The sequence below is a fragment of the Miniopterus natalensis genome, chromosome 16, assembly GCF_054644295.1.
Source record: "Miniopterus natalensis isolate mMinNat1 chromosome 16, mMinNat1.hap1, whole genome shotgun sequence".
NCBI lineage: Eukaryota > Metazoa > Chordata > Mammalia > Chiroptera > Miniopteridae > Miniopterus > Miniopterus natalensis.
The window spans coordinates 11,661,531-11,688,780 of NC_142096.1; the positions used below are offsets into that span (position 1 = coordinate 11,661,531).

Genomic DNA, 27,250 nt, shown 5'->3' on the forward strand with positions numbered 1-27,250 from the left:
GAATAACATAAATGATGCATGCAACAGAAATTCACTGAGAAACTTAAATACATGTATGTGTTTAACAGGCTGTTTCTGGCCTTCAACTCAATGTAGGTGTGGAGAGAAATTTACCCTTCCTTTCCTTCAGCACACATGATGGCAGCTGCCTGTGGGGTTGACCAGGACCACTCCTTTGTGTATTTCTTTGCATCCATGTATTTATATATAGGAGCAGAAATAATTCCTGAGAAAAGAGGTAATGAAACCTGATATCCACCAGCCCTTTATTTTAACTCTGCCTTTGAGGCTGACACCTAAAAAAGAGCCTGAAAACTGGAGTGATCCTGGTGGAAGCCAAAGGTCAGGGAGAAAAAGTCTAAGACTCAACATGTGGTCAGGAGGAGACAGGGCGGTGGGCCAGGGGCCGGAGGGGAGTGCTAAATGGGGGCCCCACCTACTGCTACAACTGCTGAAACCCATGTAGCTTCAGCTCCTTGGAGCACTGGGTTCATCTTGGATAAAGCAGTTACTTGTGCATCAGGAATGCCTTATTACCAAAGAGCTCCCACACTGAGGGTTCAGCCAGATTACCTGCAAATGCTTCTGGCTGAGTCTACAAAGGCAAGCATTGGAAGGAAGGCTTAGGTCAAAGAAAGAAATGGTTCAGCTACAAGACGCTGGCTTTGACACCCCCCCTTCCCCCAAGTAGTTTAATGAAGCTGCAGCTCTATGGGAACTTTATTTACAGCAAATTTTTCCTTGTAAATTTTAATTTAAATTTCCTTGTAAATAACTAGCAAATGCAGAGGAAAACATACTCTCTTATTTTACAACATGTTCTTCCATACAATTTTCTCTCCCTAACTTTATACCTATTTCGAACACAAGTTATTAAGGCCAGAGTACTAGTGACTTGTTAAAGACATCATAGCTAATGAGCAGTAAGTCAGGACTTAATTCCAGACCCTCGGACTTGAAATGCCAGTCATTCTACCAGGCCAGTTATGTACAGGCAGGAGCCGACGTGATTAAACAGCAGTAACTCAGGAAAGTGGCCCACGCTTCATTAGGTACAAGAAAAGGAAAAACGACCTCCTAACAGAGAGAGTTAAGACCACTGAGGAAAGTGCTCTGGGTTTAAAAAAAAAAAAAAGCAGTGTAAAGACAGACACATTTTCCTGCCTAATATCATGGCAAACGATAGGATTCAGATAGGAAAGGAAGGTTGGTGAAAGCCGAGGACTTGCACGCTGTGGAGGAATTACCCAGGAAACCCCCATTTCCTAGAGCTCTCGAGTTAACTCCAATTGAGAAATAGCAATTAGGAACAGAAATAGAAAGAGGAATAGAAATAGGATTATTAAGCCCTAGTCAAGACAGAAGGCTTATATTTTAAGAATTAGTATTGTTTCTTTGAGAAAGGAGAAACTGCTGCTTTTCTGCTATGCGAATATCAGCAGGAATCATCCCAAACCAGATTTATCAGCAGGGCTTAAGTTTCAGGCACCCTCACGTTCACGGGTTCCTTCCAAGGCCCTGTGCCTAATTTTATATCCGTAACTTCCCATTATTCTCCTTAGAAGGGCTCCCAAATTCTTAGAGCTTAAGCTTTAGGTATTACAAAACCTAAATCTGTCTCCAAAAGCTACTAGCCCAGTCTGGACCACCATGGAGTATAGATGCAGATGACTGGGATTGGCAAGACAAGCAGGAGAGTAGAGAAAGTTGGGGACTCAAGCCAGAACAAACGCAATAACTGAAGCTACTAGTTGTTAAAGGTTTTTATCAAAATCCTAGAAGGGAGTATCAATACCCAAGTGTTCTGTAATTACATCTACATACATCACAGTTAATATAGTGAAGTCAAGCTTACGACGAGGTCTTCTGGGCCTCAGTTCCTTTCAAATCTATGATTTGGATCTCTATTTGGGTTTGGATAATTTTTACATAAAAAGGCAGCTGCTCAAAGTAATTCACAGGCCCCCAAATCAGACTGAGAGCTATGATCTCTGATCGTCCACTTATCAATGGCATGGCATTTTATTTCATCTCCCTGTGCCTCAGCTTCTGAATCTCTAACGTGAAGATTATAATAATAGGGCCTACATAGGATTGCTGCGAGGATGACATATATGTATAATTTTGGATCAGTGCTTGGCGTATTATTAAGTGCTCAGCACTGATATTATTCATTTCATTGCTTTCTCTGCAGCCTTCTCAGGGAGTGGCTCTCTTCCCTCCCGTGCTCCATTCCTACGTGGCCTGGAGGTGGGGTAGGATTGCTTATTACTCATGGTTGCTTATTTCTTCCCTCATTCTAGGCTTCAAATCACATTTTACCAGACTGTACTTCTCTTGTTGAAATCATTACAACCCTCCACCACACCCCCCATATTTCTTGGCTAAATTTACACTCCTGGTCCCTTGTTACTCTCAGACATAACTACCATCCTATTTCTTGGTGCTTTCAACATTTCCTAATCCATTCACTCCCCCACTCTCTTATGACTACTTCACATCTGCATTTCTCTTCTCAAAGATGCAATGTCTCCTCCCCTTAGCTACTGAGTCTGCCTCCTACTTTGCAGAGAAAGAGAACATCTCACAGGTTTCTACTAGCACAGCACCACATCCTCCCGCCTCCTGCGTCTGTGCCCACATCTGCTGCTTTTCTCTCCTGGGATCCATCACTTTGGTGAGCACCTATGTACCTAAGGACTGTACATTGTACAGCCCCTCTGCTTGTACATTAGTCCTGCTTATGCAATGACCTCACTCTATTAATTTACCATCAATTTTTACTCAACATCAATTTCTCCCCCTCACTGGATCATTTTCATTAACATACGTTGAATTTTTCTGCTATCTTATTTAAAAAACACACAACCTTCAATCATGTGATCAAACAGCATCCATGATAGTGAGACATTTAGATTTTTGTATAACACTTAATGATGTACAAGCATCACCCATGAAGGACTATGGTTTAAAAAATAAATATTTAATCAGGAACTAATCAAGTCTTTAGACCTAACTTGCTGTTTACATGACAAATAGCAAGGGGGTTAGGAGTAGGGGAGTGGTGTAACTGAATAAGTTAAATGACCCATCAAAGAAACAATTGGAAAAATCTAGAATATAGAACTATTTTAAGTGACCACTGTCCTAGTCTCTTCAAAAAGAGGTGTTACAGGGGAAAAAGAGACTAATGAATCAAAACCAAATATCTTGAGACTTGATTTGGGTCCTAATTTGCAAAAAAACAGCTATAAAAGACTTTTAGGGGATATTTAGGGAAATTTAAATATGGGCTGGATGTTAAAGGATTCCAGGTGTAGTAATACTATTACAATTATGTAGGAGAATGGCATTATGTTTAGAAATAAATATTAAAATATTCTGGGGTGAAATATCTGATGTATACAATGTACTTTCAAATGCTGCAGAACAAATAATGTAAAAACAAATATGAAAAACTTCAACAATTGTTAAACCTTGATGGTACCTATATCAACATCCTATTCTTTTGTCTTTGGGGTATATTTTTCCAAATGTATCATAAAAAGTTGGGTTGGGAAGAAAACTCTCTTGATCCGACATTTCCCTCCAGCTACCACTTCATTACACAGATATTTTCAGCAAAACTCCTCAAGAGAGCTGTCTGGATTCACTCTGCGATTCTCCCTTTTTCTCAGACTTCCACCCTGTCATTCACTGAAACTGCATTTGTCAAGTCCCCCATGCCTTCCGCATTGCTGTTGTATTCAGACCACTCATCTTACTTAAGCTGTCAGCAGCCTTTCGGGCAGGGATCACTTGTTTTTCCTCCAAACTCTCTTCCCTTAGCCTCTAAGACATCACTCTCTACTTGTTTTTTTCCTGCCTTCCAGGCTTCTCCTTCCCAGTCTCCTTTGCTGGCTCTTTTTTACCTCCCAGATTTCTAAACATTGGCGAGGCCCAGGGCTTGGCTTCTTCTCAATTTGTCCTTACTTCTGTGCTTATCTCATCCAACTTTGTGGCTTTCAGTAGCATTGATATGCTGAAAATCTGCAATTTTTTCTCAGCCTGGACCTCTCCCATGATTTGCAGACTGTGCATTCAGTTGGAACCCTCCCCGTCTGAAGCCTGGAGAACATGCCATGGGAGCAGTGAATATTTCTCCTTGTGTTCTCTATGCGATATACTCAAGAGGAGGTTGGTTCTTGGAATGGTCTGAGGTCTGGCTATGAGATAAAAGCAGTGGAAGAGCATAAAAGAGGAGTGCTGTGAATTCTGTGTGGGAAGCCAAGAATCTGCCTCTGAACTGGAGATGTTTTACTAAGTTGATTCCAGGAATCAGGACCTTCCTTGGCAATAACTGCTGTTGCATGTAACTTGAACAAGTTAAGGAGTTTATAATCAAACATTCTGAAGCTCTCCAGCACAAATATTCTTCAGTTCTTAAAACTGTCCCCTCCTTTCCAATTTTAGTGCTCTGCTGCATGAGCTTCTGTGTAGGATACTAGAACTCCTTCCCAACAGGTTTCCCTAACTTCAGTAAAGCACGTGAAAGTTAGGGAAACCCAAATCCATCACCCATACATGTAAATATCTGAAAGACCTTGTAAAATGTAACTTTGACCATATTATTTGTTTGCTTGAACATCTTGATTGGTATCAGTTACGCCTAAGCATAGCATACAAGATTCTCCATCATTCAAACTCCTCCTGCCTCGTATTTTGTTCCCCCTTTGTCCTGTTGCAGCAAGCCACAGTGAATGCTGTGTTTTTGGCTTCAGATTTCTCCAAGACGGAGTAAGCCCTCTAATTTGGTTTGTATGTAAAAGAATGAATTTAAGCTCATCCATGCTGAATTAGCAGGGCCTCTTTACAACAATGTAAAAACTCAGGCATTGTGTTATCTTGGGCACAGAGCTACTTAAGTAAAGTAACTTTTCCTGGTCTCATCTGAAAAATGGAGATGATACTAATACTTTGTGCATCCTACTTGCTGAGACAATTGAATGGGTTAATGCATGCAAATAATTTAGCACAATGCCCCACCATAGTAGGAACTCAATAAACTTAAACATTTTAAAAATTGTATCTACATTTTACAAATGGGAGTTGGAGGGGTTAAATATCTTGTCCAACTTGCCACAACCACTAAGTTGTGAAGCCATGACTGTAAACCTAGGCTGTCTTTTTCCCACGTCCAGAAATATGAAATATTGCAGAGTTGCTACATATTAATATATCAATTCTAATAAACCACATACAAAGGCTTCTGAAAAACACAGTACAAGGTGTGAAATGAGAACCATTTATCATTTGAGGAAATGTGGCCCTCATGAATTGATTGAAAAACAGAAAGAAGAAAGCGTTAGCTACACATTGACTACACCTATAATTGAGCTGGGACTCAAAACGGAGCAGACCCAAAACAGATCTGTAAACACATTAATTTTACCTACTTGACTTATGTTATATTCTTTGCGTAGGATGCTTTCACCACCTTTCATATTTGCAAATCCAGCTCATTTTTACAAATATGTCATTTTTGAGAAGCTGCTCCCCATTCTTCCAGAAAAAAATTGTTATCCCTTTCTACTGCATTGTGGGTTTATCATTCCCATCTCATGATGTCATAATGAGTCTTAGGTATTTCCCCTTACAGCAGAGTAGGAGATCCTTGATGAGAGAGTATGTTTATATACTCATCTTTGCCATCCAACTTACTACTCACAAAATATTTGTTAAATTGGATTGATTTAATTTTTTGTTGGGTTTTAGAGTAGATATATTGAACCTATCAATTTGTCCTAATAGAATAATTGCTAATATCTAATTCATCTTTGTTATATGTCCATCACCTAGCACTACATGACAATGTTGCCACGCAAACTAAGTGTAGTAAGTTAATGACTAGATGAATGAATGAATGAATGAATGAAAACTACATTTCAGAGGGCTGAGTCTAGAGTTTTTCAAAGCTAAAATGTCAGAGAGCTTAATGAGAGAATTCTGATCCACAAAATAAACAGCACTTATTTTGGAGAGTGAGGGGCACATATTCCTAAGAAAAACAAATGCTAAGCAATAGATAACAAAGTTTTTGGAAGTGTTCAACGTTATATCGTCATTCATGTACAAAGAAAATGGTCATTCCAACCCTAACTAGATCATATCGTGATATGCACTGGAATTTGACAGCTGTTATTTTTATTCCCCATTTCTATGGACAACTCCCATAGCTTGAATACAGTGTTTCTTAAAAGCCTTCAAAAATTTGGAATGAATGAAGTATCACAGAACTATTTATCCTGAAAATTAAGTTAATAAATTTAAGGAAAAATTCTTTAGCATACACCATAATTTTATGTTTAGTCCCCAAACTATTCTCATTTCTCCCTGAAGAAAATTTTGTGCCATTCACAAAATGACAATGTGTTTCTCAAAATGCCATGCTGCTTAATTATCTGTCACTATTACACCTCTGAGAAAATTCAAATAAACAAAGAATGATGTGAGTACATGGAGATTTGGAAGCTATAAAAATCTATATTTACTAGCTGTGACAATGGGAGTCACTTCACCTCTCTGTACACTGCTTCCTCAATATTGAAAGTGGGAATATTAACAGATGCCTAATAAAATTATTGATAAGGGTAAATTAGAGGAAAACCTTGTAGTATCAGAAGCCCTGCCATGTGCATGAGAAGCACTTGGCAATGTCATTACTCTTCTCTCCCTCCATTACAGCTTTTTTGTCAGACTACTAACAGGCTGAAGATTCTTCAAATATATGATTTCCATATCTAGGGCATTTGGTTTTGATGAGCCAATAAGTCACACATCCCTTGTACCTGAGGACAAAAGCCTGCAACAGTATGTTAATATTTTCCAAGGTCACAAGAAAATGTGGACTGTAAGGAACCTCACTAGCACAGTTTTCTCTTCACCAGTGGATCGCAACATTTTGTTTTAACCCCGCACCCCTTAGGGTGATACCAGTGTCATTAGTGGTCACAGCTGACTGTTGCAGTGACCTTGTTTCCTGGGAAAGAATGCTCAGGGTTGGAAGTGGGTAGGAGAGAGATGATCTCAGCAGAAAAGCGGGGGTTTGCAGTTTTATAAAATTCACTAAATAGTTTTTATTTGTCTTCATTTAAAAGGAAGAAGGAGAGATGCCTTTTCAACGAACTCCCAAGGATCGTGTGAACATGCATTAGACAAATAAAGGAATTTGGCATAAGGTGGCATATGAAGCCTGGATCATACATAACAAGAGGAGGCTTTCTACAGTTTTTCCGAGTAGGAAAGGCATAACCTGGTTCTCCTTTGACAGGTAGGAGACAATGATGAGGCGCGGAAGCTCTCATACAGTGTTTTACAGGTAAATAACCCCAAGGGGTTTCAAATACCACGGCTGAAAGAGTGGGAAATGATCGTACATTATCAGAAAAACAGAGCAATCTCTGGGGGGAAAAAGAATAAAATGTTTTCCTGAACAAAAGTCAAGATTTCTTTTAGAAAATAGAGATCAGATTCGGTTGAGATCCCAATTTACATGATACGAAAAGGTTAATATTTTACGCCTGCAGAATTCTGCCGCCAAGCATAATAAAATCAACGGGTGCGAATTCAGAAAGGTATAGAAGTGCATGAAATAAAACTATCCATCACTGTTGGAAATGCAGTCTTTGTAGACTGATTAAAACACATGAGGGGAAAAACGCTACCCACACACGGAGCATACCAATAACTGAGCTGGGGTTCAAGGGGGCTACGAAGACAATACTTGGGTACAATGCAGAGCTATAGAAAACTGGCTGATAGCCAGAAATTTAGTTTGTGGGAGGGTTAATAATCTTCTAACTCCTTTTTCTTAAAAAAAAACACCCAAAAACCTGCTTCCAGGGCAATATTTAAATTCTGCAAATAACTCCCTAAAGCTCTATGTTCATTTTTCTCTGCGTTTTCTCAGTAATTTACCTTGACATTTTTTTATGATTACCAAGGCTATTGTTTATTTAAATAAACATACTCTCTTATACCTGACCCATATGTCCCTTCTTGGTTCTGGATTTAATTTATGATGCTTATTTTACAACATTATATTATTTCCATGGCAACTGTCTTGGTATAATAAACGAAGGAGTTTGACTTCAGCTGCTTTATCCTGCAGTGAAGGAGCTGAGTTTGAAATTGGTAAGCTTGAACTGAAGAGAAAACAGCTAAAAACAGAAATAATGATGAAAAAAATGAAATTCGTTTTATTACATGCCCTTGATTAGGCGATGAATGCATTTACTAGGCAGAATAATCACAGCCCTTCCTACTGTCCTGGACACACCATAAACCTACCCTCATTAGTGCCACTGAACTTAAGGCTGACTGGCTCCTTAGTGAAATGCACTGTTTTTTGATAGTTCTAGTCTATTCCAATGTTCTTTTGTCTGTTTTCAAAGCCCTAGGTGCATTTAAACATATCTTAGCTAAGTGCATTACCAGATGACAAACAATAAAACCATTTATTAGAAATCAACTTCTGTGCTAATGACAGACAAAATTTTTGCGATTATTTTCAATATTATGAGACTGAAATGGAAAAAGCAACAACTCATACCTTATACAAAAACAAACAGACACGTGAACTTTATGAAAACATAGAAGTAGTAATTTTAAAACCTTTTTGCCTAATGTGACAATGACCTTTCCTCCCGTTTCAAAGGCTTTTAGGTTCTGTCGGTCTATTTCAACTTCAATTAAATCCTACCCTCTCCTGAGACTAATTCAGTTACAAGTAGTAATAACATTTAATTATCTCCTCCAGTTAACTACGCTGCCAAATGGTGGTATTTCCTGAGAGCCACAGATGTCACTGTTGTAAACAAGAACCAGTTCGGGCTCAGACGAGATCACGCATGTTCAGGTGAAAGAGGGCACAGAGGGGATAAATGGTGCTGGGAAAAATAAAACAAACAAACAGAAAGAACCAGTTTGGGGATTTGTACAGAATATCAGAACCACACTGGCATATTTAATGCTTTTATTCTTGATGGCTCTTATTTGCAAATAGCAAATATTTGCTTCACATCTAACCTATTTCAAATACAAACTTAGTTAATATATTCTCCCAGGGAAAGTTATTTAACCTTCCTGAGCCTCAGGGTGCCTACTCCAACCTCATAAGAGCATGTACAAGGCATATAGCAAACACTGCAAATATTAGCTTTTATTACTACCTCAGGTAAAATATTTCTTTTCTGGCACTAATATGTACTAGGGCCCAGTCACCTTCAAATTAAGTAAAGATATATTAGGCTAAAAAACAAAATTAGTTTTTCTAACGACAAAGTCAATGAATTGAATGCGTTCTCTAGGTTATTACATTTAGCTTTCTTTAAAACACTACTTAGACCTCTAATTGTTTCCTTTTCTTTCCACAATGATTCCCAATGTGCATAGGTTGACGCAGATGAAAGAAGAGCATGCTGTAGGTATTTCTGAACTCGGACATATTCTCCACAAGACTGATAAGAGGTTCGCTCAGAGACTGTAGAGAAAGCCAGTTTCTTTGGTACTTTTGTGATTCTTTCTAGTGTGAGACCCTCACCATTGCAATTGCTTCAATGACATGACCCCCGGGGCATGGATTCAATAAATGTTCTACTTTTTGTCCCTTGTTTCGTAACTCAACTTTCATTATTGCCATTCTGTATCTTACAACATGAAATAAGTTACCAGCTTAATTAGTCTAAATGATAGAGTAATTATATAGACGCTTAAACTGAGTTAATACAAACCTTCATCACCTTTAAATTATCAATTATTTGACACATTTTCCCTTGTAATCATTTTTCATGGATGTTAATTGCAAGTTATAAAATATAGTCAAAACTTCAGTCAGAAGTCATAAAAAATCAACTGTCAATAGAATACAAAAATGTAATGTTCTGTAAGTTCTCTAAATATGATTCTATTTATCATCTATCTATCTATCATCTATCTATCTATCAATCATCTATCATCTGTCTATCATCTATCTATCTATTATCTATCTATCATCATCATCTATCATCTATCTATCTATCTATCTATCTATCTAGCTATCTATATCATCATCTATCATTTTCTATCTATCTATTCATTCCTTATACCCACCATTTGAAAACAAATTTAGAAGGATGGTTGCTTGTATGGAGCAGTTGAGAAGTTAACTGAGGTACATCAGATTGCCGAGTAGAAAAAACACTTGAAATAACTAATATGAAATAAATGAAGAAATTCAACAGATTATAGAAAACGAAGGGGTCGAACCATGCAGCTCCACGAACAGTGACTACACATACAAGCAAATGAAGCAGCTGACCACGTACCCACACACCTTGGCAGAGGCGCACTCCACACCCGTCGGCCGCCACCAAGACAGACGATCTCCGCTGTCCCTTCCAGCCGGTAACCTGATGAGCACGAGAAGGCCAGAGTGTCACCAACCCCAAAGCTGACCCCAATTCGGTTCCCATACCGAGGAATACCAGGGTCTTCACAAGGTTCCAGGTTATATTCTGTAAATTAGGTGGAGAGAACAAGGAAAATAATAGCAGTCACTTTTAAGGCATTTCATTTATTTCTTCAAGGTGTTTCAAAGTTTTCTTAAAATGTATCAACAGTTATTTCTTTACTATTTTTCCTTCTTTTCTGTTATCTTTCTTTCCGTGTTTTGTCATACATCAGTTATGCTCATCCTTTTAAAAAACCTGATTTTTTTGGCCAAAAGAACATTTTTTTATTTTTTATTTTCTTACCAGAGAATGTGATATTGAATCCTTCATATGATATTGAAAAATCGGAAATGAAGCGCAGCTGAGCCCTGAAGTTTCCGTAGAGCCCGGCATTGATGGTGGCAGGGAGCTCGGCGCCCGTGAGGCGGGCCAGCGGCCGCGCGAAGCTCCCGTTCTCGGTGATCAGCAGGTAGTCGTGGTGGGCCTCCAGGTGGAAGGTGTGGAAGCTGAACTGCACGCCTAGGGAAAGGAGAGTCAGGCTCACAAAGCACATCGGCGACACGCAGTCACCGAGCAATTAATCAGAGGAGCCACGCTAACAAAAACCAGGACCCTCTTAGTGACTTATTTCTCTGGAAATGAGGGGCACTGCTACAAAATTTTCTGAGTGTATAGTGTAACATTATCTTTTTTCCCCCATCAGTGTCCTTATGAGAGAGACAGTGAGTCATATCTTGAAAACTTCTGGAAATGAAATTTAAAAATCAGTGACGGAAAAGAAATAACCCGAGTTTTCTGAACATTTCAAGGGAAATTTATATTTTTTAATTTATAATAGAAGTGCAGCTTTCTGGTAAACATTTTACACGCTTCCTTCAATTTTCTGCAAAGCCCTCCAACAACACAGTGCCCGACTTCCAAAAATGCTTAACTCTATTTTGAAGAGAAATGTAAAGCAGGCATGAATATAATGGCTCTCTGTTTTTCACACACTTCAACCTCTACATGTACTGAAAAATGCTCATTGAATTTTCACAAACTGAACACACCTTTGTAAATGCACCCTAATCAACATATACATTACCAACACCCAGAGCTCCCTTCATTAAACTTTTCTGTCATTTCAGTAATTTTTTAATGAATAAAGTAACTCTTTTTTTAAAAAAATTAGCACATGCAGATTTTCTGTAAAGAATTTAATCTATTTTTGCTTTGATACATTAGGGTGGCCCTTTCCCCACTGTTAAGTTATTTTCTTAATTGCTCCTATTGCTAATTTACTATTTTGGTTGTGTTACATGAATGAACCATATTTAGTGCCACAGGGCCTTTTATTTATTTGTTCAAAGAACATTTGTTAACATCCACCATATGCACAGCTGAATTGTACACTCCATCCTATTATGTGAGTTATATCTGCAGTTCTGATAGAAAATTGGAGACACAAATATTTCTAGAATGTTTACAAATTTATATGGTAACATACTTTTAATAAATAATCATAAACATTTTAATATTCTAGTGTATTTAAACATGTACTTTTGGCTTTACAATTGGCTCAGCACTTCAAACCATCTTCCTATTTTTGATAGAAACTTTTAAACTTTTGAAATCAACCTCTTAACGCTATGCCAGAGACAAAAGCTATCCTGTCTGAGATTTGGTTGATATGCAAATTCCAGATAACATCAGTTTAACACAAGAAAGTAAGTCTTTCTTATCAGTATTCTGGTAAAAACATGAGCTTTTTATAATACTATAGACACGTAAGTATAATCCTCTGTTGCAGTTACTCAAATTGAATTTTGTTTTAGCATATTTTACTACTGATCTGTTTTTGCTCATGCAAAATGACATCATAAAGGACAATGCAATAAAAATAGATACAATAAACATTCAGAGGGTAGCCCAATTAAGATTGCATGAGGAAAATTACCTTTTCCATGGGTTACATCAACAGTCCAGGTACAATTCAGAGAATTTGGATAAAATTCCGGGTAACCAGGTGATAAGATGGTTCCACTGGGCCCTCTAACATCTCCTCCACATAATGCTGAAAATACAAAGAAATGCAATCATGTTATCAGTCATACCTAGGAAGGCAGAGGCTGAACAAACCTCATGTCTCCTGCCTTGAAACAGAACAAGTCTGATTTTCTTAGCTTAAGCTACTTCTGGTAATAAGAGGAGTATGTAAAGACGTCCTCCAATACTAGGAAGTCATTTCCATCCATTGCAGCGGCAATAGAGAAGAAAAGGTGCGCAATAGCCTCGGAGAATTAATACTGGCCCCAACAGAATATAGCTCAACCTGCCACATTTGAATTTGAAGTACATACTTACACGTTTCTAATTATAAGCAACATTTGCATGAACTGGTCATAAATTAAACATAAGTAATTAATTGTTCAGCAGCCCCTCTTTTATTAAGCTTTAAGAGAACAAATTGTTAATTATAGAAAATTATTTATTTTAAATTCCTAAAGGGATTATTTGTCATTCTTCATAGAATTGCTTTTAAAACAGGAAGTAAACTGAAAATTTTGAAGGCTGCTTCTGGAATTCTGCATTTCTCTGGGAAATATCATGAACAACAAGGTATAGATTTTTTTTGAGAAGGTATAGATTTTAAGTAGGTGTTCCAGATAATAAAAATAAATAAAGGTTTATAAATTGAGGTCAAAAAAATTTAAATTTTATTCAATGTTCATTTATTCAAGAACAAATCAGAATTTACAACACCTTCTGCCACATTTAACAAACCGCAGCGGATAGGGTACACCAAATAATTTTATCAGTACTGTAGGGGGAACCTGCCCCCAGGGTGATCTTTCCTCCCCTAGCATATCACTGGTCATGCGGTTTAAACCCCCAGAAGTGGAAAGGATGGAAGCCATGTGGTTGAAGATCAAAGCTCCATGATTAGTGATTTAAAATTTCATCCTTAGGCAACATCAACCTGCTAAGTATTTTTGACATGGGGTATAACATGGGACAACTTCAGTGCGAAGGACAGAGGTTGGAGTGAAAAAGTTGGAAACCAAATTTAAGGTTGACGGTTGTCATACTGACAAGAGATGATGAGGGTCTGTGTTGCTCCTGGGAATACTAGGTATATTCACTTTTATTTTTAATAAAGTTGAAGCATGTTGGTATACTTCGGCATTATTTTTAAACTTCTGATTTTTCTGATAACATTGCCTCCACACCTTTCTATCGTGGTGAATTTACTCTTGCCAACCACATGGCTTTAGCAGGGCCTGGCAAACGCAGTATCTTCACACCTCTATCATTTGCCTCAACCACGGGGATGGATGGACACATGACCTGGGCAAGTCCAAGGCAGTCGATGTCTCTCCTTTACTATGGTAACTGGTCCAGGTATGGACCTTTCAGGGACCTTTCCTGGGATTTTTCTATGTGGAAGAACAAGGGAAAACTCATCCTTCTCGGATTCTGATACTATGAGGCTAGACATTTCCATCTTCCTGACAGCACATGCCACCACCAGTCTCTAGAGTGGAAAAAGCCTGCCTGCAACTGAAACTAATTATGCTGATGGACGGAGACTTGACGTGGGGTGATGAACACACAACACAGTGTACAGATAACGTGTTGTAGAATTGTGCACCCGAGACCTGTATCATTTTGTTAATCAGTGTCACCCCAGTAAATTCAATTGAAAGGAAAAAGAAATTGTGAATATATATAGAAAAGCCTAGGATCCTTGAGGTGTGAATTCAGGATTGTAATTAGTTATGAGAAGTACACCACCTCTGACTTTCTAAGATCAGAGTAGTTGAACAACAAATCCTGCTTTTATGTTTTAAAACAGTTAGAATTGGGTTTCTGTCACCTACAATCACAAGAATGCTGACTATTATAAATGGTGCTGTACCGAATACAGGGAAGAGGTGCTGATGATTTTTCTCAAACCTCTTTATAAAAATAAATTGGGCTAAAGCTGTTACTAAAAAATGATGGCACTGACAGTACTAAAAAATGATGGCACTTGAAAATTTAATCATAAAATGAATGATGTGATCCTCCACTTAGGAAAAAAAAATAAGTATAGAAGCTGGAAAGAGTGTTATAAATAAAAATTAAAGCCCAGAACTAAATAGGGCATAGATTTACATTGTGTGCTTTATAATAAAGCAAGTATGAAAGCACTTCCTAATCTTAAGGAAGCAGTTTCTTCCACTGTAGTTTCGTGTCTTTTCTGACAATGAAGTGTTTCTGACTTACTCTCCGTGGAAACAAAGAACTACCAAGGACATTAGTATCCTATTCGTCATGACCAGCAACTTGCCTCCACAGGGCAGTCTGGGTGCACTGCCACTGTGCTGGGGAGTCAGTAGCATTTGAATTGGTACATGTTGCCTTCCTAGGCAGGGGGTAAATGCTCTGCTCCATCAGTGCATTCATCTGATACCAATTTGACATTTGCAATGCGATTTTGTCAAAAGGTCCAAACGCACCAGATGTGCTTAAAATGATTACCTCAGCACATTTAAAAAATTCACATAGCATCCTTATGCCTGAGATATGTTTGACAGATTATCAATATTCATTCTTTCTTTTCTTTAGTAATCGTTTGAAAATATAAAATTGCCCAAATTCAAGATTTCATTTAAACATACAAAATATTTATAGTTATGTTAACTCTCATCTTATATAAATACTATATTGATTTCTTTTTGGTTTATAAATCAGCTTCTTTTTCATATCGAATGAATTCTTACCATCACAGGTTGGAAGTGGATGGCTCCACCAGTGGTTTTTTTCACATAGAAGGGGCTCTTCATGGCTCAGCCTGTATCCTGGATCACAACTAAATGAAACAGTAGATCCGATGGAGAAGTCATGACCATAGCGACGGCCATGGACAGGTATGCCAGGGTCCAAGCAAGAATAGGTGTTCACTGTAACACCTGGGAAAAAAAGAGTAAGCTTGATGGGATTCAGATTTGCTGAAATAAATTTCTATCTTCACACAATTGTGAATGATTTTTACTAATAAATTAATGTGTTTATAGTTTTATTTTAAAGCCAACTATTGACTTAACAAATTTGTTTTGATATTTCCTTTGACATCCCACGAAGACCGAATTCAGGTCATTTAGTTATATAAGAACCGTATGAAAATACATAATTATCAAACTTTGTATTATAAATTATATATATATGTAATTATAGCCTATGAAATTAATTTTTTCATGAAAAGTTCATATGTTAGGTGACTTGACTCTGGAGCCCTTGCCCATAACCGATATTATACTTAATATTTATAATGTGTTTTTAAATTTTTAATCAACTTTTAAATTGGAAGTTTATCATTTTGATAGAAAATATATATAAAAAGAGTAGAGGCATGTTGCCATATAGGAAAATGTGACCACCAGTATCTTTCTAAGTAAAACTGTGCAACTGCTCTGGTGGATACTTGATGGGACTTTCAATAACCTGTAGTGTACTTTGGTGTCCCCTGATGATAATCCTCCTTGAGATTTATAATCTCTAGCTGAGACCATATCATGACTATGCCTTTCCCTTTCATAAGACATGGTTTTGGAATCTTGGCACTGTTGACATTTCTGGCTGAATAATTATTTTCTGTGGAACTGTATTGTGCTTGCATTATGTTTAGCAGCATCCCTGGCCTCAGCCTTCTAAATGCCAATAGCACTCCTGCAGTCGTGACAATCAAAGATATCATTAGATATTGTCAAATGTCCCTTGGGGTGCAAAAATGCCCCCAGTTGAGAACTGGTTTATAGGGTAAAATAAATAATTATCTTACTGTTCCTAAAAGGGAGATTTAGACAATTAAAAAGAGCTGACTTTATATTCTCCAAAATAATAATTAGCATTTTAAAAATTATGTATCATATTAAATCCCATTCTCATGGGAACATATTTATTTGTATAAACTACCCAATTTTAAACTGAAGGTAAAATAATGTTTAAAAGCCTAAGGGCAATTTTAAAGAGGTAAGTTGTATGTTTTAAATATATTTATCAGCCATATTCATTTCATTTGAATGTTGTTGTTTTTTAATGAGAAACTAAAATGTGTCAGAAAAATTTATGTTCAGCCCAATTACTTTGACCTGCGATATTCCTCTTCTAAATGTGACCATTCATCTTCTAGGCACCCAAGACTGAAATCCTCATTCATCCTGAACCCCTCTCAGAATGTTTTTTCCTCCACAAAATATTCACCCTCATTGGAAAGCGTAATGTCATTTATTCCCTTACCCTACTCATGGCCTTCATCACCGCAAGTCTATACCACAAACAATCATGTTTGGCCTTTATTTCAGTATCTGTCATCTCCAGTCTATTTTATATACAATTTTGGACAAATACATCCCTAAAACCTGTTATTTCATTTCTTTGTACCCTACTGTTAATGGCACCAAGTTCAAAGTCAGCACCCTTAAATTTAAGCCTCCCAAATTGAACTCAATGTCCTTAACTTCCATTATCTCCCCACGGTCATTTGTCAGGTACGTCTTCTCATTAGTTTTACACTTCATTTCTCTGCCACAAATACCCTCAATTTTCCCCTTATTTTACCCAATTGTCTCAATCTTTAACAGACAATCTCGGATCCCCTCTCCTTGAAGTCTTGATCTTCCAGCGCTCCAGCGCATATATCTTCCCTTTATTCACAGCTCTTATGTTGTAGGGATATCTTAAGAAATTAGGGAAGCCCGGCCGGCGTGGCTCAGTGGTTGAGCAGCTACCTAGGATCCAGGAGATCGGGGTTCAACTTCAGTCAGGGCTCATGCCTGGATTGCGGGCTCCATCCCCGGCCGGGGGTGTGCAGGAGGCAGCCGGTCAATGACTCTCTCATCATTGATGTTTCTCTCTCCCTCGCCCTTCCTCTCTCTCTGAAATCAGTGAAAATATATTAAAATAAATAAATAAATAAATAAATAAATAAATAAATAAATAAATAAATAAAGGAAATGGGGGTTTGAAGAGGTCAGAGAAAATGTAAATGATGAAAAAAGCAAGATCAAGCAAATTTAATTAATCAAAAGTTATTTTAATTCTTTCAGATTACTCGGAGTAGAGGCCAGTGAAGAGTCTAAGGTTAATCACTGGATTTGTCCTTGTTGTTCCTACTGATAGATGAAATGAGATGATGGTTCCTTTCATGTTCCCTACTGCGCTGCACACAGCCAGCAGTCACAGAATGCGTCTAAAGGAATGTTTCATAATTGACTCACAAGCAAAGAAATCAAGGCAACGGACGTGCTGCAAAATTTAGAAACTCAGAGAGAGCATCACAAACAGGCAGTAGGACTTACAGACAAATAATCATCAAGGTCACAATGTGATTGCCAGGTAAGCAGGCTGAGAAGATTCTTAAATTTTGGAAACGTACAAAAGTTTCAGAAGTTCATGTCATTATAATGGATGTCATTAACATTTTCTCATTTGTTTTATTTTCTAGAACTTGTTTTAACAAAAGTAAAATCTCAAAATAGGTTTTCTGCTTATCTGTATGTGGACGAAAAAGGGGTGCTATGGAAAGTAAGCTCCCAGGCTGGTCTGATTATAAATTCCTATCTGGGCAGGTGGTGGTGGGTAGTGACCACCTGACTTTTTTAGTAAAAGGCTTCTCTTTCTCTTAAGCAAGCCCTGTCCATTGTTTTCACACACAAGTTCGCACCCCTTTTGAAATTAGCTTAAGCACCCTCAAGAGAGCACCTCATCTTATGAGCTGTGCCGTAACCCAGTCTCCACCTCGCTTTCTCCCACCTCCAGGTTTTCTCCCTTACTTTCCCTCCTCACCTAAATGCATAAAAGAAGTTGCAGATTGCCATCTGCATCTCCGAAACCCAAACTAATAAAGACTCATAAAAATCCTCTACAGGTTTGGACCTTTCTTACTTTGACATATGTAATAAAGATATTTAAGCATTTTAAGTCTGGGTTTCTCTATCACCTCCTATTGACTTTAAATATAACAACTGCTATTTAAATTGTACATTCTTTTACATGTCTACTGTTTTCCATTGTTGGGAAAAGAGAATAATATCTATTCATTATGAAAATATGTCTTTAGAGATGGGTCTGTAGCTATGGATTTGTTCTGTACCCATTTATAAATGTACAATTTTATGTAATATTCAGATCCCAAAGAGCTAATTACATTAGTGTTTCAAGAAGTACACCATAATCAACAAAAGTGATTTTTCCTGGGGAGGGGAAAACTATACAGAAACAAAAGATGGGTTATCTTCCTAAAGTCTATTCTATGTTGTTATTATTTTTAATGTGTTTTGAAAACTATAAATAATCTTACCCTACTGGCACAGTTTTTGCAATCTCTCTGTTTTGAGAGAAAGACAGAATGGGGTAAAAAGTGCCCCCAGAAAGGGAATAGAGTGGAAGTGTGGGGTGCAAGTAGTGTAGCATTGCAAAAGCTCCTTCCCATAGGCTGTTAGTCTGCTGAAGTCCAGTTTTCTCTTTTAAATAGATTTAACTTTTAAAAAATAGAAATTCACCAAACACCAAATATATTTTTGAAGTTTTAATTAATATAATGATTAAAGTTTTATTCTACTGATTTGTAGGTTTGTGAATCGTTCCTTTTAAAAAGATAGCTTGGTTATTTTCAGCTTGAAAACTGTGTTAGTAAAGTGATAACAGAAAAAGGTTTTTGTTTGTTTCCCTGATAAGAAAGTGTTTCCAATGCTAGGTACTATTTCACAATTGTAGGTAAACCACAGAATAAATAGAATAAAGATGAGAAAAAGTTACTTCTTACAAACTAGTTTCATTAGAAAGTTATTGCTTACGGCCAAACATGACCAAAAACAACATCCAGTGTCTCTCACCAACTTCTCTTCGCTTTCAGCCTCTGCCTCGCCTTTCTAGGCACCAGCCCTCAATAATAACTTTGACTATGTCACCAGGGGCCTCTCGGTGACAAGCTCGCTGAGTGTAACAAAGACTCTCTGCCTTGATCAAACTTTGGCAGGCTCCTCTGAGCCCTCCTTTTGACTAGACATCACCCCTAGACTCTGCCCATGGCCCATTTAGTCCAGTTTTAGCAAAACTCCTGTTGGATCAGTTTACTGATAATCCCCTTCCCTTGATGGATGATCGAATCCCTCCTCCCTCACCCTCAATCTTGTCACCCTGGCCTGCTTTCAGCACAAAGCCTGTCCAGTAGGTCAAGCCAGAATGCCCCTACCCTGATGTTCCTTCTAAGCAATTTCTACCCACTGATTCCCATCCTGCTCCTTGGCTATAAATTACCACTTGTAGTCAGAGTTGAACTCAATCCCTCTTCCGTGATACAAAACCCCATTGTACTATAAGTTTGCTTTACTGTCTTTAACAAGTGTCACGAACAATTTATTCTTTTATAGCAAATGAATAAATTTAAACTTGACTTCCCATTTTTATTTTTCATGATTAGGTTTATAGGAAACAGGTATTATTTAAGCCCCTTATTGCAAGTTAGCTGTTATAACAACACTGCATGTGTAGCTTCATTAAATCTTTAAAACAGTCCTGTGTCGGACACATGATATAGACCACATACCTTGGCTGCTGTGGGATTCAATGTGATTAACTGGAATTAGGATATAACAATGGACTAAAAGAAAAGGTGTCTGCCTATCTGTAGCATACTGATAAAAATTAATTACTAGTAAGAATTAATTTTGAAATTAATTAAGTCAGACTATGCTGATTCAGCTTTAACAAATACATGTTAAACTAAAGATCTCAACTGAGGTCCTTTGGTTCATTTGAATTCCCAAGTATGTGTTAATTCTCTTGTTGTGTTTTAGAATGTTTAGGATATAGACTTCCAAGCCATAAAGCTCTAAATAAAGGAAAGCTAATATAATTAAACAATACTGTGGATAAAAAGATTAAAGAGAAAAAAAGCAATGGATATATATTAATTATAGTTTAAAAAACTCATAAGCCCATTACCCAGATCTACTGGAGACACCCAACATGAAATATAAAGTTATAAATATCAAATACGAAAATCTTTTTTTGAGAAGGGAGATGGCATAGGAGACTTGAATATAAAAAGAAGTGATATAACAAATATTTGCACTTGATAAAAATATATTTTGCAATAACCCTCTAAAATGTGCTGTTAGATCCTTTCACCAAAACTGTTTTTCATGCAAAGATGTTTGGCAATGTATTTCCAAATGAAAATGTGTACATATATAAGTTTATATGCATATACACACTTATCCATCCTATGCAATACATCGCACATGTATGTCAGATGTTTATAAATAAAACAAAGACTTGTTTCTATGTATATACTAGTATGAAAATATTTTAAACCATAAGGCTTATTTTAGACTTTTTGAACAAAACTATAACCTTTCAAGTGGGATTATTATAAAATGATTCAAACACTATAAATTACAGCTTAATTAAATATTTTTATATATAGCCTTTGACCAGTTATGGTAGTCATATTTGAATATATGTATATATGTCACTTTTCAATGTTAATATTATTTTTAATATTTTAAACAAAGTAATAAACTTAAATATTTTAAATGGAAAATGCATGCATTACTGTAAAATAAAAAAGAATCATTGAATTTATGAAATCAGTGCTAAAAGAATTTTCCAATGTTCATACACATCTTAGATTGACATTTACTGCCTATTGTTATATTTCAGACTATCACAACTATTACATGAGCTCATTTAAAGAAATTTGTTATTTGATAGTTCTGACATTTCCTTGTATTTCCTCTCATAACAATATTAGATATTGTTGAAAAATTTAGTGCAGAATTTATTAAAATATACAACTTGTAAACTATTAGCATTCTCATAGGTCAAGGAGAGCTCAGATTTAAAAAAAAATAAATCTAGTTCTCTAAATAATACGATGGTAAAATCAAATATAGGGACAATAGAATAGGAAAATCAAAAAAACATTTTGGCAACACTTACTTTCATAATGAATCTTGAAACCATTATTAGAACGGCTGTTGTCTGTTGTAAATAGGAGGTATATAAAATTACTGCTACTAAATAGAAACTGGGGCACTTGTGTGCCATTGTAAGATCCAAGCAAGGGTGATAGAAGATTTGGCCCATCATGAACTTCCAGAACATCATAATTTAGTTCAGTCTGAAATCTAAGAATAAGAGATACATGTGAAATATATTTATTAGCATCACACTGTATAGGCAAATAATACTTTAGGTTGCTATTTCAATTACTATTTAAAACTTTTTACCATTTTATAATTTGCTTTAGTTTGTCTAATATATATTACTTAAGACACCCATCATTTGAAAGACCAAAGTTATAAGCTCTTATTCATAGGGAGAATTATCATTAAAAAGGTATGTGTTTATATCGGTTGCTTATAAGTAAGAATTCTTTCAAATGTTATGGATTGTCCTCAGTAAATAAACGGCCTTTTCACTAATGAGGGGTTTTTGGAGTCACATTTCTTTTGCCTTCCTCATTTCTATGAAAAAAAAACTATATGATTTATATTTATCTTCAAACAGAAAATCAGATTATCATCTTAATCGCAAACTTACATTTCAAATCTGACCTTTGCTTTATATAGTGGTTTTGTTTGACAAATATTTCGAACTTTAAGTTTTATATAGTTTTCATTTCAAAACAATGGTTCTAATTGTAAGAAGATAATAATAATGATGATGTAGTTGATGTTTACTAAGTGCCTAAAGCTCTGCTAAATACTTAATCTATATTATTTTATCTAATCCTTCCACTAACTGTATAAATTAGCTCCTACTGTTATACTCTGCAGGTAAGAAAACTCAGGCCTGCATTTATTAAAATGATAGAGCTAAGCCTTAAGCCCGAGTATCTCTTCCTTACTACTATGCCGTGCTGACTGGTTTTATTTTAGATTTTTGGTACTTGTTGCTCCTATCATTTTCCAATTTTTAAAAATGATACAATTATTTTATAAACTGCAATCAATACAGAGCTCCTTTTAACATGCTTAATATACTAATAAAATAGCACTTTGTATTCCTTCCTTGCACTTCAAGATCATTCCATATTCTAAATCTGGATCAGAAATCTTAGCTGTGGAAAAACCACATGGAATCATAGAAAACTGAAGCTCTTCCTTCCTTGTCCAAGATGATCCTATAGGTCAGGAAATTCTTCTACCTTCACCAAGGTTTTCCTACAGAACTTTCAGTATTCATTCAGCTCAACTATGTCCTCAGGAAGCCTTTCAGTGACCTCATAGGGGAGGTTAGTTCCCCTACTTATTGCCACAATGTACTGTGCCTTCTGTGACATTAATCACAGTTATGTTTGCTTATTTAATAACTGTCTCCTCTAAGAGTCTATGACTTCACGAGGTCAGACAGTGTTGGTTTTTTCAATGCTTTGCATGCAGCAGACATGCAATGAATATTTATTGGATCAATATAAATGAATGAACCAATGTAGTTTAATGACAAAATTATCTTTCTTTTCCCTAGGGCTGTTACCAACTTGATAGAAAAGCACTCAACAACTTGGACACTGCAGTTTTAACCATGCATTTTCACCCTTTAAAACGTATCTCCCAATGCATTTTCAGTAACTAGTTATCTCTAGTATACTTCAGAGAATAATTTTGAGTCAAAATGCCCACTAATTTTCAGATAATCACTTGTACTGTCATACCTACCGGTCTTTGCAGCATCACAAGTTTAAATTACATCATTCTTCAAAAAACCAAAAGCAGACAAATAAAACTCAGAAGCTGGTCAAAACAAATTGAATGGAAAATTTAAAAATAAGAATAAACATCTGATATGATTATGAACATGTCATGTTAGTAGTCAAAATTAAGTGTGTGATTTAATGCTATTTAAGGAGTACAATTGAAATACCTTTCAATATGTACCACTCTTACATTCTGTTAAGCAACACACTTAGTAAAATGGATTTCGTAAGTTTATCACACTTTTTATTTTGCAACATGGACTATACTGTATTTGTCTAAAATAACGTTTCCAACAATATAACCTAGAATAGGAAATGTATAGGAATACCAGCATTTGTATAAGAATGCACAATCAGGCAACTGTGCATTGTGAATCCATAGCTGGTTGTTTTGTAGTCCGTCTATTGTAGTATGGAAATTGGAGCTTCACTTTGATAGCTAGTCAGTTGATAATAACCCAATTAAAATGCACAGAAGAGTCTGGGATTACTTTGAACTGAAACATAAAGAGACTTAATTCTTAATAAAACAGGACCATTAGCTGGTGATATAGAGAACATTGTTTAGTAGGAGTGAACTTTATATAAAAAAATCATCACAAATTTGCCCTAAGGAACTAACAAAGGAAATGGAATTAGGTTAAACAATAATTAGAATTTCATTTTGTGTTTTAAAATTGTATAAATGTCTCTTAAATTGCCTCAATCTAATGTTCATTTGTTTACAACAGTAACAAATTGTTTATCATAAATATATGTTATAAAACCTCTAGATGATATTAAAAAATGAAGCTGAATCTAATCTTACTCAATTTTTATCTTTTAAAAATATTCTTGGTGTTAATTTAAACCCATTCTGATGAAATTGTGGTATTTCTCATTGACTTAAAAAAAAAATTGATACTGATAGCTTGTGGTCAAGTAGTTGAGGACAGGAAAAGGAATGGAAAGGAATAGAAAAGAAACAGGCTTAGGATGAGTTCAGTTAGGAGTTGCCATATATCGAGAAAATTTAGGAACTGTGGGAAGACAAAGAAAAATGTCTCTGCAGATCTAAGGATAAGACTTGTTAACTGTGTTTGGCTGTGTTAGGAAGAGATAAATGCTAAAAACATCACATATGTTCATTGGCATTATTGTTACTCTGTTTTGTATTTGATACAAAATTGTATTTCTGAAGACATCATTGACAAACTACTTGAGACAATCTCAAGAAGCTAACTAATGATTATCGTATTTATAATGTGGGGTTTTTATTAGGTTTTATTTCTGTAAATTTATTCTAACCAATTGCTGCACTAGACAATATTGGAAAAAATAAACCAAATAGCTATGCCACCATCTTAATTATATTATCTGATACTTTTAAATTTCATTTCCAACCAAATTAATTGAAGCTATTCATGAGTACTAGAAAGCAAGTGATATAACTGTAATAAATACAATTAATTATTTGGCATCAAATTCTATATAAAATATATATTCTCAGAATGAGAGGAACTATTAAAGAGTTGGCAGCATCCTTACAAGAGCTTGGCTGGAATTCAGAAGAAAATAAGTTTTTTCAAGAACATAATTCTTGTTATATACTTCAGAGATAACTTGTTTCTTAAAACAATCTCAAGGGGAAAATGAAGCACCAGGATACTATGAGGTCACAAAACAAGGAAGTGAGAGATTTCATCTGCCTGATTTCAAAGTAACTATTTTATGCCACCTCCCTAATGGATAAAACTCATTTATTTTTCAACTGGCTTTGCTACTGAGCTACTACTAACCACGTGACAGCTGTTTAAGATGTGGATTATTTTAAGGAACTAGTTTTCTGACAAAGTACATGGGAGTGCAGACAGCCCTAAAGCAAAATCTCATACCTTTAAAGGGTCATAGGAAAGAAGAAATTGAAGATATTTAAATAATTTTCCCTTCAAATAGCTCCACTCAAGAATCTCATGGGCGTGTGTGTGTGTGTGTGTGTGTGTGTGTGATGCCTGTCAAATCATCAGAGCATAGTTCTACAGTATTTATATAGTTACATGTTTACCATGTGAATGCGATGGTTACAGAGGTTTCTTTCTTTTTTCTTTCTTTTTTTTAAAGAAAGAGGTTGGGAGATGGAATCAACAATATAATTGGGAAATTATATTGATCCTTCTGTTTGGATTTCTCAAGAGTGATCCAATCACAGATCAGAAGCTTCATTCTTTTAGTCATTGATATTCCAATCTTTCACTGTACAAATAATTTGTAATACTAATTCAATATCCGTAATACTAATTTTCCTAGGAAAAACTCACCTAACCAATCATTTATACTCATTCATTTGATAGTCATTTTTCTGAAGGACTTGTAAGTGTAGATATATGGGTAGTGTGAGTTACTGTCTTAGCTGCAACAAGGTATTGACTTGAATGTGTGATGACACCTTTGCCTCTTGAAATCTAGCACAGCAGAGTTCACAGGCTTCAAAATACAGGACAACTGAAGTCATTAATTTAAAGGTCACAGGTCCATTACTCCATAATATGCATATATGTTTAAAGCTAAAGGTCCATTTTACATATCTCAATGGTACTGATACAGCATTAAACAAATAAAAAACAACTTGAAAATAGGCTGAAAGGTTAAAAGGGGGCAAATTGTCTGAAGCATTCAAGGCACAAAACTTGACTACTGCAGTAAAATTATACATTGATTTGGTAAATAAAATGGAGAAAGCCAACTATTCCTTCAGGTAATATTATTTTAAGGTAAAAGATTATTTCCAGAGACCTTTCAAATGTAATTTTGATAGAGTGTCCGGGTTCAGCTTCAATCACCCACTCACAATTCAAAGAGTCTTTATAGTATCCTGGCCATCCTGGTGAAAGAATCAGTCCACTGGGAGCTGAAAAGTGGCCACCGCACGGAGCTGAAGAACGAAATCAGAGAGCGAAAACAGAACTTTCAGAACAAGTCGCAGAAATTATTCTTAACACTAACTATAATTTGTACAGTGAAGCTCTGCATGGGCTTATTAAATGCTTGTTCATAATATTTTTAAAGTAAAAGTGCATCCAGTCCTTCTATTGTTGAATGTTTATTGTCCTTAAAAAAGGTAAATTACTTTTTAAAATATGGCATAGCTACACACTCAGCATGTCAAAAAACTAATCATCTGAAGTGCCCCGGTAATATCCCTTAAATATATTCTTGTGTCTCCATCATCTTCATCTTCAAAGCTTGAAAAAAAAAGTAAGTTAGCCTGTTTCTCTCTCATTTTCTGATTTGTGTTTTCAAACACTGTGAATTCATGCTACACACTATCGAAAACTTTAATTCTCCTTTTTCCAGAGTCCCTACTACTGTTTCGGCCTTCATTGATTCAGTGATCTCTGACTTCCCATCTGCTAATTCCCCTCTTGCTTCAGTCCAGCTGCCAGAATATTCACATTAAGTTTCATCATGCCAGTCCCTTTCCCAGGCATGCATTACCGCGTATTACCCCTTTCCTTTTAACAGCCAGGTTATTTAATACTTCTCAAGGATTCAATCTTCTGCTTTCCCCTACCTCACACACAACTGAAACCGTAATGATAGTACCGTAATTCCAGTAACTATTTGATTAGGTCTTTTAGCGTAAACACCTCATTTTGGAGATAAATAAACCAAGTTCTGAGAAGAGCAACTTGCCAAAGTTCACAAGGTTTGAAAATCTCCAAAGTACTTTCAAGTCAGTTTTTACCAAATGAAACCTCAATACTGGTCCTGTACCATTATTTTCTATAGTATTGGTTAATGAAACTATCATCCATGGGGTTGCATAAGACAGAGAGCTAGAGGCAGTCATCTTTCATATTTCCATTTTCCTTCCATTTATTCCATTACCTAATCCTTTCCAAAGCCCACTCTTATTTCCCTATCTCTATAGTCTATAGCTGCCATAATAGTTTAAATTACCATAATCTCGTCCATGGAGTAAACCCTCCTAACGGACCATCCTAAATGATCTCTTCATTCACATTGATTAGCTGTACTTCATACTAGAGCCAAAGTGATTTTTTTAAACTACAAA

General features: G+C 36.1%; 1 protein-coding gene across 1 annotated transcript in view; it reads right to left on the reverse strand.

Annotated features, from left to right (window-relative positions):
* Positions 1-27,250, reverse strand: part of CSMD3 (CUB and Sushi multiple domains 3) — a 551,595-nt gene that overhangs the window by 210,990 nt on the left and 313,355 nt on the right. The window contains exons 17-22 of the mRNA XM_016224286.2: positions 25,969-26,107; positions 21,438-21,625; positions 15,215-15,403; positions 12,406-12,522; positions 10,773-10,988; positions 10,344-10,532 (exon numbers count right to left, since the gene is read on the reverse strand). Coding sequence (XP_016079772.2) covers positions 10,344-10,532; positions 10,773-10,988; positions 12,406-12,522; positions 15,215-15,403; positions 21,438-21,625; positions 25,969-26,107 — 1,038 coding nt within the window. The remainder of the gene's footprint in view (positions 1-10,343; positions 10,533-10,772; positions 10,989-12,405; positions 12,523-15,214; positions 15,404-21,437; positions 21,626-25,968; positions 26,108-27,250) is intronic.